Below are 16,789 nucleotides of genomic sequence, written 5' to 3'. Positions count from 1 at the left end.
TATCGTTGAGGCTGTGGATGTTAATATTTATTTACTTGACATCATTAGTTTGCTATCAACAACAAATAGTTAGGAAAATCACAGCATTTCGGGTTCTTTTCCCCACTGCAGGAATCCTGCACTATGCTACTGCCTGTTGATCTTCTTCTCGGAGTAATTGCCGTTCTGCAGCGGCGGTCGTTGTCGACCACGACCAGGGGTGAGCACGAAGAGCTGGATGCTGGCCGCCTTGGACGCAGGCACGATGGCCTTCTGAGACGGCACTGCGCTCTTGAGCAGCGCATCCACTACTTGGTTCAGAACGCCATGGCCGCCCACGAAAATCATGCGTGCCACAGCTCGCTGTCTGGACGCTGTACGCTCTCCCCTCCCTGGACGCTATACGTTCTCTCGCCAAGGGCTCTAACTGCAGAGATGGTTTTGCCCATCAAATGGCGTGGAGCTGAGGATGGAGGTGACGGGTGACCTGTCGTGGCCGCGGGTGCTACAGAGTCCAGCGACAGTTGACCCACCAGTACTATACCACAGCAAGACTATGTCTATTGTTGTGCTGTGCGGTCCGAAAATTAAAATCCAGAGCTGTTCCGGGCAAAGCACGGCTTTGTATATAATTTATTCTGTAAATAAATCAGCGACTCGGCTCGAATCAACTGGGTGCCACTTATGAAGGTGTGGCAGCAACTTAGAATATCTTAGTTCACAATCAAATTCACTACTCAGGCCACGGCACCCATATATTCGTAGGACAGACTGCCGTCAAATTTTGAGGAAGGCACGAGCAACGTCCGATAGAACTGTGGGGGCTTCATGCAAGTTTTTATTTTTTTCGTGCAGGGAATGTGAGGTGAAAAGCTATACCCATGCTATCTCGAAATCTAAGAACGAAACGTTTTGGAACAGAAAAGTCAAAGTGTAGGGTCTATCGATAGATTAGTCTTAGCGAATGATCTCAAGAGATCCCTAGATCTAATACCTTCTTGATACCGAGTACCCTTACGTTGCGGTAGTCTCGCTGAGCTGAGTACTAGAAATACCCAGACCACGTTCCACCTACTCAAAGAAGGCTTTGTAACGGCTGACAATGCCGCTGAGCTGTTTATCATTCAGACCGTGCTTATACTTGCTCAACTTCCCGCCGATTGTACTCGAAATGTATCCCTTGCCCTTCCAATGCTCAAAAATGCCGCGATCATTTCGATTCACCAGGGCGAGGATTTTCGTGTTAGAAATTCTTTCTTCGTCGTCGTCGGTAGTTTCATGGCCACGGAGGAGGCGTCTATCGTTGCCCTCATTGTGAGTAACGGCGACTTGTTCTGGCCCTGCCACCGACGAGACGAAGAATTTCTCGGCGGCCACGTTGCTGGGTGCGAGGAGGACGGTCTGCCACGTGGTTACATGTACGCTTGTCGTTCCATATCTTCACACTCAGACGTGTAGGATCGACATACAATAGCACTCGCTACAGTGTCGTAGGGTTCTTCAATCGAGTGCATGACACGAAAGGTGATCTTTTTGGCCGACCAGTATCCTCTTTTACGATCTGCTACTTCAGAATGAAACGAAAATCTGATAAAAATCTAAAATTTTCTGATGATTTTTCGTCCCGTCGCATTCATTTCGTTCTCTCGTACTAGTACTTGCGAAATGCTTTCTGCTTTCTCTATCCCAGTCCAGGAATCCCGGATCCGCCTTCGGAGATCGGGTTGTCGCAGCATAATGGAGGAGTGTTGTATCGTAGCACTGCTATGTACATCCCGCGTTCAGTGCAATTCCCGAGCTTTCGGGCGCGAGCTCACACCGACCGCCAATTTGAGAGGACGCTACGACGGAGCGACGTCAAGCAATAGTCTACAAAGCTGCTGAGAGCCGTCGAAAAAAGTTCTGTTGTCATTGTTTTCACCTGCACATCGGGAAATTTTCACAGGCGCATTGACAAGTTTCCGTTGTAAGCTTAATGCATTTTAATGTATAGTAGATGCTGCAGCAGCAGGTCCAGTGATGGCGACGAAATGCCCTTGTCTCCGTGCGGAGACGCAGCTGTCCAAAATTAACCCCGGATTAGTTAAACGAATTGATCCGGCCCTCTGCAGATTATCGGGATAAAGACCCGAGATCGATCGCCAGCAGAACGAGACCATCGGCCATCCGGATTTTAATGGCCAAAGCGAAATAATTTTTTTTCTACATGTACTACCGTAGCTCTTTTTTCACGCTCCTCTCCCTAAATCGATTTGAGACGAGCAGTTCCAGCTCCACAAGCGTGCTCTTGAGCTCGCGCTCCCGCTCAGCTCCTTAAGCGCTCTACACTGGTCTGTAGGGCGACTGCAGACGCTGACCTGAGCATATTGGGATTGTAGATTCGCTCGAGGCAGGGCAGATCGGGAACACTAGTGGCGGGCGATTGTTTCGAGTGCACGAAGAGAAGGAAAAACACGGAAGAGCGGGTACCCGAAATCCTCCTGGGGTGGGTACGGGTACACCCGAGTCTACCTATAATGTTGCGTACAGTTTAACAGCTTGTCTGCCTTTGTTATTGCCATTTTCATCCCAAGAAATCACAGCGCTAGTACAACATGCTGAGAGAGTATCAATGCTTCCAGTGCTCCATCAACACGTGTGCTGCTGGTTTAGCACCCGTTTTTCACCACGGCGCAGACCACTGTGGCGCTGCGCCACAAGGAACGCCCCAAGCAACGCCAACAGCGTTAATCGCCCCAACTCAGGCATCGGTATCGCCTAAATCCAGACAAAGGGAGAGCGAGAAGGCTGCAGGCTCCCGGTGTATCCAGGCGTCGGAGGGCGATGAGGAGGCTATCGTCAACGTTGCAAGACTGTCTATCCTTCGCCGAATGTCGGATCGAAGGGATTGAAGCTGGAGTTCAGTAGCAAGCCATTTCTCCCGTAATGTGTAAATCGCGGAGTTCCCTCAAGCCATCGATGCTAGATGATAATCTCGTAGTGAGATCTAATAGCGATCTCATCGACTGAGGGTACGTTCATTGAAGAAGAACTCACAATGTATGGCAGAATGGCTGTGTTTCAACAATGTACCTAATACATGTACCTTATATATTTAATCGCTCTGTTTGTTGTATATAATGGGCCGGGTAAGTCCGGGTACCCGAGGCGTGTTAAAGGTACGTATTTACTAACCCCCGGACACTTGATCAACGGGTCAGCGTTCCCTTCCGAGTGCCCCAACCAGTTCAAGCTGCTTCGTGAAAGCGTGTCGACTTCGATGGGTTGTTGGGAAGAGGAGTACAAGGATTAAATTGACCACAACGAGACAATGGTGACCCTAGACTTCAATTACTGTCCAAGCGCCACCAAGAAAGTTGGGCTTCAAGCCCTAAGCATGAGTACCAAGACAGTCTTCAAGGCTCAGGAAACATTACGTCAACGTTGCAATCGCGATTCTAGCCCATGATGGCTACCGGCAACGCATCAAATAGGCCGGCTCAAGGTGCATTGTTCTTTGCCTTCACGGACACGCATCCATATGGATGTCTCTTTAAGAATTTACGTTAATGTACGTGCTGCAGTTTAAACGTTAAAAGTCCGACGACTTAGTCACGATTCCGAGTCGTGAAAACGGTGCTGCTACACCGCGCTGAAGGCAATTGCGCCCTGCACTCCACATCAACAAATAACTTACGCAGGATATATTTGAATTTACTCGCGTGTTGCTCGGGCCACGACATGGGCATGAATTGAATTTATTCAACCCTGTTTTTTTTTCTCTGCGTGCATACAATATACCGAGTTTGGTGGGAAATGGTGGAAACCCAAATTCAGACCGAGATTTTTATCGTCCCTTAGCTCAGAAATAAATTTCAGAGAATAAAAGCCGAAGTGATAGAAAATCCGCCAAACAAGCACATGGATGATAGCACAAACGCATAGAATATTGCGAAGTGATCGTTTACTCAAAATAGTGCAAGTAGGATTGGGGATTCAAACGATTACCGTACCTCACAGAAAAAATGCGTAACAAATAAAATACCAAAACCAGATTTTCGAGCATTTGGTTTCGTTTGATAGCTATTTCTTAACACAAAGAAAGCAGTTTCCTGTCGTTGGCTAACATAATATTTGGTGCATTATCATTTTACCTACCTAATGTTCGAAACGCAAAATAGCATTACAATAGCATTCGGCAAAAAAGTATGTCGACTTCTGGTCAGTATTCTCCAGGACAAAAGATTGGCATCATATGTGATGCCGCCTCAGCCCACACGTGCCAGGGAGTGATCGATTATTTGGGAGCGAAAGGGCTCGTCTGAATTTATTACCGCTGGCTTGACGTCAATAATGCAGACCCGCGATTTTTACGCTAACCGACCTCTAAAAGCTGCCATCAAGAAGAAATTATTAGGTAAATACAAAGTAGATCGGGTGCAAATGATTCACTGAAGCGAAGAGGCTGTTTCTATGGTGAACGAGCAGCAGGACTCGGTGCGCAAGATAAGATACACGTTCAGCCACCTCGGACAGGACCCACGACAGCCCAATAACCCTTTTTCAAGAGCACATGGGTCGACTGCAAGACAACGAGGTTTACAATTCGCTCCTCCTGAATCAGACAGCTGAAACCCTTGCGTAGGGAAGCTGCAGAACCCTTTCTAGCTCTTGAAATTTGCCAGCTAAATCTTAACATAAAGAATGCATAGTTACCTTGAGTGTCAAACAAGCTGCACCCAAAACATTATTTCTGTGGGATACGGTAATTATTGTTGAAACCACTCAACCAAGTCTCCAGTTTATCTGCCGGTCGGTACGATACTGTATGTTCTACAGGTTCAATAACAGCTACAAGATCGCTACATGCTGGAGACGTACACACCTCTATCATCGAACGCTACAACTGCATCCGTCACCCCCCGCGAGTTCTTCAACGCCATCTCAACCGCGGTACCACGATTTGTTTTACAAGACATTCCGCCATCCTCAATACGAACAGTGGACGGATTGGTGAATCGCCGAGGCGGTCATCACACGCACGAGCATGGCAAAGTTCGCGACCATCATCTGGATCACCCGCAGATTGTACTCGTTATCCATCTTTCCTCAACTCGGAATAAATCTCATTTAGTGACAGCTTAGTGACATTGCACCAGCTCCACCAAGGACGGAGCCAGCAGACCTCATGGCGCCGTCGACGTGCCCGCTACTGCTGGAGAGCCGCGCGCTCATCGACTCCCTGGGCTACGTGGACACGGAGTACAACTCGCCGCAGAGCCAGCAGCAGGTGCAGGCGCTGATCCGCGCCGAGATGGCCACGTTCGCCCCGCCCGCGGACCAGTACCTGGCCTTCCTGCCGCCCTACTCGCCCACCTTCGGCGGTAGAACGCGCCTACAGACCGAGTTCAAGCGCGTGGCGGCCAACGTGCCGCTGGACGCCATCGACATGAACCGGTACCAGGTGAAGGAGCCCACGGGCAAGCACGCGCAGAGTCTGGAGGCCTGGGAGCAGGCGGTCAAGCAGCTCGAGGTGGCGGTGGAGCATCAGAGCAACCGGTAGGGCGGCTCTACCTCTGGTAGTAAACGTGTAGAACGAGGTAGAATTGGGTAGAATTCTCAATTTCTCTTCTTGTCTTTTTCGGTGCAGCGTGGTGAACCTGGAGCTGCAGCAGGGCTACGGCACCAAGCTGGCCAAGGTGCGCGCGGCCGTGCTGGACGGCATGAACGCGCAGTACGAGCGCGCTGTGAAGGAGACCAAGGCCGCGTCCGACAAGATCAACCTGGCCCGGCAGCAGGAGCAGGCGCGCAACGCGGCCAAGCTGCAGAACTACCAGACTAGGTACTTCGAGCTGCTGGCCAAGAACGCGTCCATCAAGCGGGCGTGCACGGAGCAGGAACAGCGGCAACAGAAGAAAATCAAGACGGAGGCGTGAGTGTGGGGAATTCATGCAACGTGGCGGACAAGTCGGGTGCTTCACTAGCAAACTACTATCTCTCTTTTGATTCAACCTTTTGACGCTGCTCTTACATTCTGTTGTTCCTAACTCTCTCTCTCCATTGCAGTTTCGAGCATTTTACGTTTCTTAGGAAGAATTAGAGGCGAAAATGAAGAAGGCATGCACAGCCCCATCGCGCGCGAGCATGGCGAGGCAACTAGAGGCAAAAACTGCGCGGCCGGATGCATATTACACAGAGGCAACAAGACTGCCGAGCTCCGGGCCAGTCGCGTCCACCCACCCGACATTCTAAACCGCAGTGGCCGTCGCACTTGACGACGTTGTAGTCGCTGTCGCTGTCGTTGCAGCTGGGGCAGCAGCAGTAGATCCTGAAGTTGTGGTGGACGCAGCCGCAGGTGTCGTCGTCGCCGTAGTCGCACTTGTGCTGCTGCTGTTCGTCGAGTCGACCGTGATGGTGGCGCTGCCGCTGCCGGACGTTGAGGACGTCACCGTTGTGATCTTGGAGAAGCACGGGAAGGAGCCGCTTCCCTTGAGGTTCTGCAGACCCGTGACGAAGTCTGTGTGGTACGCGTCCCACGATGAGCTCGTGTACAGGCCGTACTGCCACGGGTCATCGGGCTTGTACTCGTCGTTGAAGTCGTACGATCCGTCCGGGTTGATGGCCCACGCGAAACCGCCCGTCATGTTCATATCATTAGCGTACTGGATGAGCATCTCGATGACGCGCGTGCTCGTGAGACCCGCCAGCAGCTCGGCAGAACCGTAGATACCACCGAACTCACCGTAGAACGTAGGCACGCCAGCCTCCGTCACGGCGTTACCGAAGGCGTTGTCCAGCACAGCTGTCAACGCACCCTTGAGCAACTCGTTGCCGGCCGTCGAGTTCGGGTACTCAGTCACCGACACGGTGGCGCCGCTGGAGGACTGCTTCTTGAAGAAGTAGGACGACGGGTACACGCTCGGCGAGTAGAAGTGCGGCGCGAACACGAGCTTGCCGGTCGTGTCGAGCTTGATGGGGTTGATGCTGGCGTTCTGCAGACTGGCGCCGTACCAGTCGTTGTAGGTGACGTTGGCGCCGTTGATCTCGGTCGTGGCGCTGGTCATGTAGTTGCCCTCGGCGATGATGAGCCAGTTGGGGCAGATGGCCAGGATCTTGTTGCCGATGGTCTCGACGGCGCGCGGCCAGTTGACGTCCGAGGCGCAGTAGTCGTCGGTGTCGTCCTCGGGCCAGCAGCCGCCCACGGGCTCGTTCTTGAGGTCGATGCCGATGATGTTGTACTCGAGGTCGCTGCAGAGCTCGGTGGCCAGCGTCTCGTACATCTTGTACATGGTAGCGATGGGGTAGTCGTCCGAGTACCAGAGGTGCTCGGACGTGTCGGCCGTGAAGTTGGGGTCGATCTTGTGGATGTCGAGCAGCACGCCGATCTGCTGCTTGCCGAGGCCCTGCACCACCTTCTTGATCATGTCGATGTACGTGTCGACGTTCAGGTCCGTGTCCAGGCTGTTGACGAAGAGCTTGGTGTTGGGGGCCGAGTTGTCGATCACCATCTGCGCGTTGAGCGGCAGGCGCACGGCGTTGAAGCCGTTGTCCGAGAGGTTGGCGGCGATGTCGTCCAGGTAGCTCTGCTTGGTGGCCAGGCCGTGCGGCACGCCCTCGGCGTTCTCCATGCCGCTCCAGTTGATGCCCGTGAACACGAGCTGCTCCTTCTGGCCGGTGCTGCTGTCCTTGGCGTAGATCTTGCCGTCCGCGGTCACGTAGTCGGGCAGCAGGCAGCTCTTGACGCTCGTGCTCTTGCGCGCGCTGTCCACCGCGGTGGCCGACTCGGTCAGCGCCTGCTGCGACTGCGCGCTGTTGTACTCCTGCACGCCGAAGTACGCGATGAGCGCGAGCGCGGCGGCCGTGACCACGAGCAGGAACAGCGCGCCGGGCCAGACCACCTTGCGGCCCGAGAAGGACTTGCGCGCGCCGGCGCCGGCCGTGGCCTCGTCCGCGTCCAGCTGCCCCACGGCGATGTCCTGGTGCACGGCGGTCGAGGGCCGCGCGTTCATGGTGGGGCGCATCATGGGCACGTCGCTGCCGGCGTCGTTGGCGCCCGGGCCCAGGTAGCTGCCGTACATCTCCTCCTCGGGCGTGTCGCGCCACACGTTCGAGTGCGTGCGCTCGCCGGCGTTCTCCCCGATGGGCGAGTTCCCCACGTACATGGCGCTGCGATACACTGCTGTAAAGGCTATAGACTGGTGCGTGGCAGGAAATGAGGGAGTGCCCCCGCCTGCCCTTGGGCGCGGCGTGCGACGGACGACGCCTGCCGAACGGCCTTTTCCTGCCGAACGGGATTTGCAGTGTGGCCACGCGACAGAAATCATGTTTGTGTGGGGAGGAAGTTCTGATAATTGCATATGTAGACACGAAGTTGCGATTGTAGCCCCGGCGGTGGACGCACGCCATGAGCGGTCGGCCCAGCTGGCGTGCAGTGCTGAATACCTCGTGCCGCTAGTGATGGCTGTGCCGCGCAGACAGATGCGCCTGTGTCTCGACTGCGGTGCTTCCAGGCGTTTTTCTTTTCGAGCCTGCCCTGCGTGTACTAAATAGATATTGTTGTAGTGAGGAAGCCAATGCTGCTGGCAGGACGATGACACCACCGCTGGACAGAGAGGAAGGGGAAGGTGGCTACGCTCATGATTGGCAGGAGCGCAGGAAATCAGGGTGTAGCGTGACGATCGCACAATAGACCAGCCATGTGACCTGCGACTTGTGAGCTCAAGTGGCTTCAAGCTGACAATCTCCGCGCGCGGTGCCGGTGAGGTGGGGTTATTGCCGCCAGCGCAAGATCCGAAGCTCGCTATGCGGGCGGATGCAGACAGCCATCGTGCACCGAAAAAGAAGCCAGATCGGTCGTCCAACACTGAAGTGAGCAGAAGTATAAAAGAGAAAGTTGTTATATGCTTCCACTGTTGTTCTCGTTTTCCTACTACATGTAGTAGGTTCCCGTTGTTTATACTACCGGTACACTAGTACTGTATTCACTACACGGGCACAAGAATGCGAACTGTGTGGTGTCTACTAAAACTACGTGCGCTTACCTTTCGGGTCTTGCCACATGGGGGGATCGAGATCACGTGGACATCAACTCGAAAATAAGCTTTGTCGGTGAAGCGTGTCTTAACGTATTGTCCCAGCTTGATCCATATTCATAAGTGCATGCAGGAAGTTTTGTTCACTAAAAACCAAAGTGGAGTCAGGCTCGCCGTGAACCATTTGCACCCCTGTACCGTTCGTTTTGGTCAAGTACCGGCAAGGAATTATTCATCGTAATCCCCTTGCGGCAGCTTTGCCATCACATATTACTTCATCGATAGTCTTTTCTTCTGCACAGTTGATGCGCAACGCCCACCACCACGACCGACAAAATTCTCTTCCCAGAGCGGCGGGGTAAATTCCGTTGCTCGTTCATGCATACATGGGTGCCGTCATGGATTTCTGCACGGCAAGTCTGTTCATCTCCGTGAAATCGAGAAGCTACGTGGTTTGCCAAGCCAAGACGAATAATGAAGACGCTAGCTTCTCCAACTGTCGCCAAGACTTCTCTGTTGTCTACAACAGCGTGGCCACCTCTATTACCTTGAGCTATTGCACATGCGGTAGTTGACGCGGAGCTCGTCGCTTGATGGCTGGGGTGCCTCCTCTCCGGGTGATCGGAGAAGTTTGAGAAATTAGAGCCGATGACTGGGTAGGCACATGTATCGAGCTCAGTCGTTCCTGCTGCTGACGCTGTTGTTGCTGCGGCGAGCTCACTCGTTCCATGGGCGTCGGTTGCAAACTTGGCACGCTCACGCATCGCGTGATCTCTTGCTGCCGTTCCAACGCATGAATGGCATTTTTCGATGGCGTCGCAGTTGTACGCGATGGACCTCCAAGCGCTAAGGGCGTCACGGGGCACCACACTTTCGTCGCAGTTTTCCATTCTTCGAAGGATAGCAGTGGTGGCATCATAAAGCCTCCTGGTGACCCATTAGCAAGGATTCTCGACCTCTTAGCTGGCGATATAGCAGTCGCTACAGTGCTGCCTGCACATGTAGGTGATGGCAATTGTGCCTTAAAAGCAGAAGACAACGTAGACAGTGGCAGCTCGGAGGATCCTTCTGAGTGAGGTCGCCGACGGGATGGCGAGGCCGAAGCACCGTTTGCTACAAGCGCCTTGACTTGCAGCTGCAGGTCCTCCACTTTCGCCTTGAGGTCGTCGATAATGCGCATGGCATCACGCTCTCGCTCCTGGCTCAGCGCGCTTTGCTTCCAAGAATACTCGCACTCATCTCGGTAGAAAACGAGACTCTTGATTTCATCCGCCTGCACTTGCTCCGTCGTCTTGATTTTGAGTGCACAAACCACGAGCTCGTTCTTCATTTGGAGACATTTATCCATAAGACGACGCTGCAGGCGCAAACTCTCGCGCAACTTGACGCTCAGCTCTGAGTATTCGGATCGGAAGCGATCGAACAGCCCAACGAGCTTCCGCTTGCGCGTCGACTCGTCCACAGTCTCAGCCTCCAGCACCGCTCGCAGCTCCCGCTCTGTATCCTCATACCGCTGTCGACGCTCACGGTCATCCTTGCTTTCGACTGCATCCGTTGTTGCTGGCATTACCTTTACTCCTTGATCGTCGAGCACAGGATAGCATGTAGCAACTCCCTAAATTTACTATGGTCGACGCAGGAACACGTACTTGCCAGCTAAAGTTGTTCGATGTGGGCATGAAAGCTAAAATCTCGCGTCTATTGTAGGTCTACCACAGAACACACTTGTCGGCTGGATTCATCGGGGTGCCCACCGGGCAGTTGAAGGCCGAGGAGAATGCAGCGCTATTCATCGCAGCACCATTCACGCGAACTTCACCGACCGCGTGCGTATTCGTGAGGAACGAGTCCACAGCCGTCTCGTCACGAATTTTGCCGCACCACGTCTGCGCGTACGATACGAAGAAGAGCTGATCATCGTTGTCGCTGCTATCGCTATCACCACTGCCGGATGCAGACAGACGATTCTTGTAGGCGTTGAAGGCCACATGCAAGCCGCCATTGTCAGCAATGTTTTCGCCAAGAGTCTTCTTGCCGTTGACGGGAACAAGCTGCATCCCGTCCTCCGCCTCTGTGTAGAACGTGCTGTATTGGTCGATTAGACACTGCGCACGCGTTTCAAACTCCGCTGCGGTATTATCGGTCCACCACGCGTTCCAGTTCCCCTTTGAGTCGAAGTTAGAGCCTGTGTTATCAAAACCATGGCTGATCTCGTGGCCTGCGACAACACCCAAGGAACCAAAAATCTGGGCTGCCGTGCCACTAGAGTCGAAGAAGGGCTGCTGCATCAAGCCCGCAGGAAACACGATCTGATTGGTGTAAGGAGTGTAGTACGCGTTAACAGACGCAGCACTCATTCCCCATGCTTCACGATCCACGTCCGCTCCGATAGCCCAAGCCTGTGATACATACTGAGCTGTGTAGATGAGATCCACATTGGCGAAAAAGGCTGTCGGGTCCATTTTTGTCAGTCCTTGGGCTTCTTTCTCAAGCTGCTCGACGTCAGGCGCCACGTACATGACCTCGAGCGTGTCGAGCTTCGACAGCGCGCTTGCTCGTGTGCTTTCGTCCAACCAGTCCAATGTCTTGATGTTAGCAGCCATGGCGTCCAAAATCCCGTCAAGCGTAGCGATAAAAGCATCAGCAGTTTCCTTCATGTCGGAGCGGTTTGCAACGTACACAGCTCCCGCGTGGGCTGGCAGCAAGTCAACAACATTCGCTGCACAAATTTCCTCCATAGACAGTGGCTCTTGTGCGCCCAGCATCGCTCCACGGAAAAACTCGAAGCGCGCGTCAATGAACGGATCGCTTAAGTACTTCGCAAAGTTGTTGATGTACGCAAAGGCAACATACACCTTGAGTGCGTCTAAAGTAACCAGCGATACCAACTCCTCGGCCTTTTCGAAGTACGCGATGCTCAAGAACGCGATCTCCGTGTCTTCAGTCAGTGTTGGCGCGTCATCTAATAGTTGCATGCCTTCCGCGTACGCTCCGAATACGAGCGGATAGTTCTCTGCAGCCTCCTTGTACGGGAACAAGTAGTACATGTCTGCAGTTACAGGATCCAGTTCGGCGTAGTTCTGCAGCTCGATGAGCTGCTTCTCCACTCCGAGCACGACCTCTCCGTAGTCGTCATACTCGCTTCCTTCCAGCTCAAATCCCGTCAAATTGAGGATCGTGGACGCATAAATCGTCAAGTTCTTCTCGATATACTTGAGCACCTGGGGGTTCTCATAGTACTCATCCTCGAGCGTCAGGTCGGCGTGGGACACCCAGAGTACGTTCCGGCTAGCGTTTTGGAGACTCGAATCCGGCTCGAGGTTCGTGATGAAGTCTGCGCCAGTGCGTGCGAGTCTCCCCGCCACCCGGAAGAGTTCCTCCTTGCTCCGTACACTCGCGATGCTCTGTACTCCGTCTCGCAGGGGCTTTGCCCCGATGGCATTGCGGGCGTCCATGTCCATGCAGGACGCGTAGAGCGCCCCCACCAGTGACGTCGAGTCGTTAGCGACGGCTTGTAGAACGGTCGCGTCCATCGCGTCCTGCGCCATGTCGAACGCGTACTCGATCATGGACTCGTCTGATTGGATCTCGTGCACCGCGAGCCACCCGCCGCAAGAAAACCGGTAGAAATCGACGCAAGGGTCAACGGACGTGTCAACGAGTGACGCCACGCTGTCCGGGAGTGCTCGAGAGGCGGCGGGTGGCGGTGACAGGAGCAACCCGCACCCGACGATAGAGAGGAGCTTCATGGAGGTGTGGGCAAGTCGGCAGGCGCTGGAATGCGACACGGAGCGCAGGAGAAAGTGGCAAAGTGAACAGCTACGACACGTCCAGCAGTGTGGCTCGACTAACGAGCCAGAACGTCGGAAGTTGGTGCAATTTGGACAAACGGTGACTCGCTGGATTGAATGACTGGATATTTGTATGCAAACTGTAGCTATGACTTGGATTGTGTCAACATTTGAGAAATTGGATTCTGATTTATCGCCCAGGGTACAGACAGTATCCATTCTATCCACCGAGATAATCTGGTCGTTGCACTTTGCCAGTTCATAAATGCCGCTGCAGCCACGCAACAGATCAGCGACTGCGTGATCTCCTTCGTAACTTCCCGAACAATAGACAACAACAATTCCCGCAATTCTTGTCAATGTTTGACCCCTCCTATTCTTTCCCACACCCGCTCGCGTGAACCGAAGCTCACCGATATATCTTTGCTACATCGTCTACGATGATGCAAGGGTCATACAAGCAGTGACGGAAACGCGACGACACCGATGCAGTTTACGGAGACATCGCTCGAGTGTGCACGAATTGCTCTATCACGTCGACCGTGAAGTACAGTCATCGCCCCGGAAAAGGACGGCAAGTGGCTGTCCAGGGGCGATAAAGATGACCAAGAGTTGAAGCGCTGAGCGAGGATAACAGTCCTAAATCGCTGGAGGATCCGCCATGTCCTAACATCTCCATTTCTACCCCGAAGTTCTCCGGACTAAACATATGCCATAGAGCCCATAGTTCCCTGTCTCATGCAGCTGAGCTGGTGTAAGGTACTATTCCGGCAAGCTCGCCATAATGATCGCTTCCGAGGTTTCCAGAGCCTCCCAATGACTGGCCTAGATCATTGGTAGTCTTGTTATCTGCAATATCAATTCCAAAGGCGCCATCTCGGATAATAATCTCAATCTCGAAGTCGGCAAAATAACCTGCAGCGACGTTAACATCCTTCTCGTGAACAATTCAACATGTTGAGATTGATGAGAGATCGCGAGATCAAACCTGTCATTTAACGCAGTGATTCGTAGAGTCATCGAGTTCCTCTCCTTTCCGTAAGATGGGATCAATCCCTATATGATAGAAATAAATGCCATGTTCTTTCTTCTTCTTACATCAATTCCAATTCAATACTCCATGGTTTCATACTGCAACGCACCTCGTCAAATTCAATTTTACCAAATCGACCACATGAAGATTTTGAGGTTGAGAGGCATGATTATCGGAGTTGGTCCCTTCGGCATTGATATCGCAGATAATAAGACCGTCGCCGACTTGTGTCAGTCGTTGAGACGATCTGGAAAACCCGGCGAGCAGCCATTATTCCTCGGGAAGAAGGACGGCAAGTGGCTGACCAGGCGCAAGAAGGACGTTCAAGCTCTGGAACATGATAACATTCCTAAATCGCTGGAGGAGGTTTTGGACGATAGGAACATCCTGGATCCGCAACGGCCGCTCAGCGAATTCAACCTTCCTGGTGTGGATGAATGCGACATGGAATCGATGCTATGTCACTTCATCTTTGAGCCCAAGAACGGCCAGGCGGACAAAAGGCGCAGGGCCACTAGGCGTCGTGCTAAGGCCGAGCAGCGCCGTAAAGGTTCGTTGAGTTATAGTTGCATACAGGGTCCCATTTGCCTTCGTTAAGCTGAGTATTTTGTTTTTCGCTGCTATGAAACAGAGCGAGCGGTCCTGTGGGGTCAAGCACGTTCGTCGCTGGGGAAGTGGGCATCGTCATTTATTCCCAGAAAAAGAATTTGCCAAAGAAGGCCCCGTGGCTCTGAGGTGAGACCGACCAAAGCTGCAGATCGCGTTGAAAGCAGTAATATGTAGCCCACAATCGAAATGTAATGCTTGAATGAGTGCAATATCGCGCGTGGTCTCTACTTTTCCGACTCTGTGGTGTTCCAGTCGTGAGTTGATACGACCCAAACATCATCAGTCACGACGCGGTCCCGAGCCCGAACAAACTCGAAGTGTGCGTGCGATGCATTGAAAATGTGCAGTCGGCCGTGACCATACTCCTGCTGGCGGGAACGACTCCAACTAGCCGACAAGTATGAAACATCGTCGAGTTCCGCACCACCAGACCCGACCATGATGTGGGTGGGCGCCATTGCGCTTCCACCTCGTTCCCGACAGTCGTCCTGAAACACGGGGCATGTCCTCTCGTAGGCATGGTAGTGGCCCGAGAAGATAAAATCCACTCGATTGATGAACAATAAATCCTCCCAACAGCCACGCAACAGATCAGTGACTGCGTGATCTCCTTCGTAGCTTTCCGAACAATAGAGTGGACGATGCAGATGCACTATCAGCCAAGGGGTTACTTCACGGTCAACGTGATCGCGCAATTCCCGCTCAAGCCATTCTCGCATCGGTGCACCAGGAGTGCAGCGATGTTCGCTACTTAGTATAACATGGTGAGTCAATCCAAGGCGGAAACTGTACCAGAACGGCTGGTTGGAGCTAACATCCATTGCTTCGGGCATGTGGAAGCGGCGCGCGTAGGGTACACCGCACTCTCCGTGGGAATCATTGTGGAAGTTTGCACCTTCAGGATGCCAGCCATTGGAGAGCGCTGCCTCACTGCCCGATAGATCGTGGCCTTCACCATTCGCAACGTAGTCGTATTCGTGGTTTCCAATTCCTACCATGTAGGGCAGTCGTGAAGCTACCGGTTGCACAACTGCGCCAAACTGATCCCAGAGATACGTAGTGCCTTTTGCGTAGGCCAAGTCACCAATGTGAATCACTGCAGCGTAATCGGGCGTGTCACTCCGTGCACCATCTCGTAAGGCCTCATCGAAGTCCTGCTGAATCCGCTGCATAACAGTGCGCTCGTCGCCCCATTTTGCCAGCCTCGACACCATATCCAACGACGTAAAGTGTCGTTCCGGATTGCCCGCGTCAAAATCTAATTCATCTGTCGGCTTCTGCAGCACACTTGTCCCAAGATCTCCAAACACGAAAAAACTTTGAGGCCTTTGGTTATCCGCAGTGCGATTCCCCAAAGCCGTAGGGAATATAAACTCCATCTCCGGACTCGACACTCCCGTGGCACTGCCCACGCGGTAGATATACCGCTCACCAGGCACCAATTCTGTCATTACTGCATCATGGAGATACCCTGGGTGCCTGAAAAACACCGACGCGCGAGTTGTCGCGGGTGCGTAGCACATATCCAACGCGTCATACGTCCCGGTCGTGGCTTCCGCCCGGCGCTCCAACCTCCCCGACTTCGCCCCGAATCTCACATTGGGACCAAACACCTGACCACTGACCCACGTGACCCGCATTTCTCCTTTATTCCTCGTCAATGCCAGCCGCACCTGCAGCGGTTCAGTATGTCCTCGCTCCATCTCCACGAATGGCGATTCCCCCAGCACTACAAATTTCGATTCCTCAAACTCACTTTCCCCCTCCGACTTGTTCGATTCCATTTTTCTCAAGTATTTGAACTGGTACGACGCGCGCATGTTCACTAGCGGCCCGAACACAATCGAGCGTACTCCGTCCCCGTCCACGCGGCTTTGGTTGGCGTACACGTAGTCCACGAAGTCCCCGAGCGGGTCTCCGTCCACATCGTTCGGCTCTTGCGGGTCCACCAGATAAACCGCCACGAAATCGGCCGGCGCAATGGCGTTCGCTGCAAACTTCACTTCCAGCATGGCCAACTGCTTGGCCAGAGTCGTGTTGACCGCCAACTTCACCCTTGGCTCCTGTGTATTATTGGCATAGTGCACGAATGTGCACGGTCGATCTGAAGTAAAAGTGTGGCACTCGTTGTTCTGCTCGTGCGGCATCCACGCGCCGCCGCGGTACCAACGGTAGAACCAGCGGTAGTACGCCGGGGAGAACAACTCACCCTCGAAGGTAGAAGCGCTCCCCCGCGTCGCCAGGAGCAGGAGCACCACAGTCACCACTGTCACCAGCGCAGCCATGTTTACAGTAGTGTCAAGGAATAAATGTTTTGCGGTTAATCTGGCGCCGTGTGATTGGCTGAAAATACAGCGATCGGATTG

The 16,789-nt window shown here is 53.3% G+C and overlaps 7 protein-coding genes across 7 annotated transcripts; 2 read left to right on the top strand and 5 right to left on the bottom strand.

The window, feature by feature from the left end:
* Positions 1–126: 126 nt before the first annotated feature.
* Positions 127–327, bottom strand: IUM83_19621 (uncharacterized protein; the record flags this gene model as incomplete). Its single annotated transcript, XM_067944678.1, has 1 exon — positions 127–327. One exon carries the CDS (start codon positions 325–327, stop codon positions 127–129), a length of 201 nt encoding a protein of 66 aa, XP_067783995.1.
* A 4,819-nt stretch (positions 328–5,146) lies between these two features.
* IUM83_19620 (Pre-mRNA-splicing factor SPF27) lies at positions 5,147–6,058 on the top strand (the record flags this gene model as incomplete). The annotated part of the gene is made up of 3 exons (XM_067944677.1): positions 5,147–5,517; positions 5,609–5,890; positions 6,025–6,058. The coding sequence occupies 3 exons, from the start codon at positions 5,147–5,149 to the stop codon at positions 6,056–6,058; spliced, it is 687 nt and encodes a 228-aa protein (XP_067783994.1).
* A 148-nt stretch (positions 6,059–6,206) lies between these two features.
* On the bottom strand, positions 6,207–8,120 carry IUM83_19619 (cell 5A endo-1,4-betaglucanase; the record flags this gene model as incomplete). The annotated part of the gene is made up of 1 exon (XM_067944676.1): positions 6,207–8,120. One exon carries the CDS (start codon positions 8,118–8,120, stop codon positions 6,207–6,209), a length of 1,914 nt encoding a protein of 637 aa, XP_067783973.1.
* A 1,829-nt stretch (positions 8,121–9,949) lies between these two features.
* IUM83_19618 (Coiled-coil domain-containing hypothatical protein) lies at positions 9,950–10,557 on the bottom strand (the record flags this gene model as incomplete). Its single annotated transcript, XM_067944675.1, has 2 exons — positions 9,950–10,011; positions 10,098–10,557. 2 exons carry the CDS (start codon positions 10,555–10,557, stop codon positions 9,950–9,952), a joined length of 522 nt encoding a protein of 173 aa, XP_067783974.1.
* A 142-nt stretch (positions 10,558–10,699) lies between these two features.
* On the bottom strand, positions 10,700–12,559 carry IUM83_19617 (Endothelin-converting enzyme 1; the record flags this gene model as incomplete). The annotated part of the gene is made up of 1 exon (XM_067944674.1): positions 10,700–12,559. The coding sequence occupies one exon, from the start codon at positions 12,557–12,559 to the stop codon at positions 10,700–10,702; it is 1,860 nt and encodes a 619-aa protein (XP_067784000.1).
* A 1,420-nt stretch (positions 12,560–13,979) lies between these two features.
* On the top strand, positions 13,980–14,548 carry IUM83_19616 (uncharacterized protein; the record flags this gene model as incomplete). The annotated part of the gene is made up of 2 exons (XM_067944673.1): positions 13,980–14,368; positions 14,446–14,548. 2 exons carry the CDS (start codon positions 13,980–13,982, stop codon positions 14,546–14,548), a joined length of 492 nt encoding a protein of 163 aa, XP_067783972.1.
* Positions 14,549–14,647: 99 nt separating this feature from the next.
* Positions 14,648–16,708, bottom strand: IUM83_19615 (RxLR-like protein; the record flags this gene model as incomplete). Its single annotated transcript, XM_067944672.1, has 2 exons — positions 14,648–14,810; positions 15,216–16,708. 2 exons carry the CDS (start codon positions 16,706–16,708, stop codon positions 14,648–14,650), a joined length of 1,656 nt encoding a protein of 551 aa, XP_067783980.1.
* Positions 16,709–16,789: the final 81 nt, after the last annotated feature.

Source organism: Phytophthora cinnamomi (assembly GCF_018691715.1).
Source record: "Phytophthora cinnamomi strain GKB4 chromosome Unknown Contig93, whole genome shotgun sequence".
NCBI classification, from domain to species: Eukaryota; Oomycota; class Peronosporomycetes; order Peronosporales; family Peronosporaceae; genus Phytophthora; species Phytophthora cinnamomi.
The sequence above is the reverse complement of the archived record's forward strand: the minus strand, read 5'-3'. Positions and strand labels throughout refer to the sequence as shown.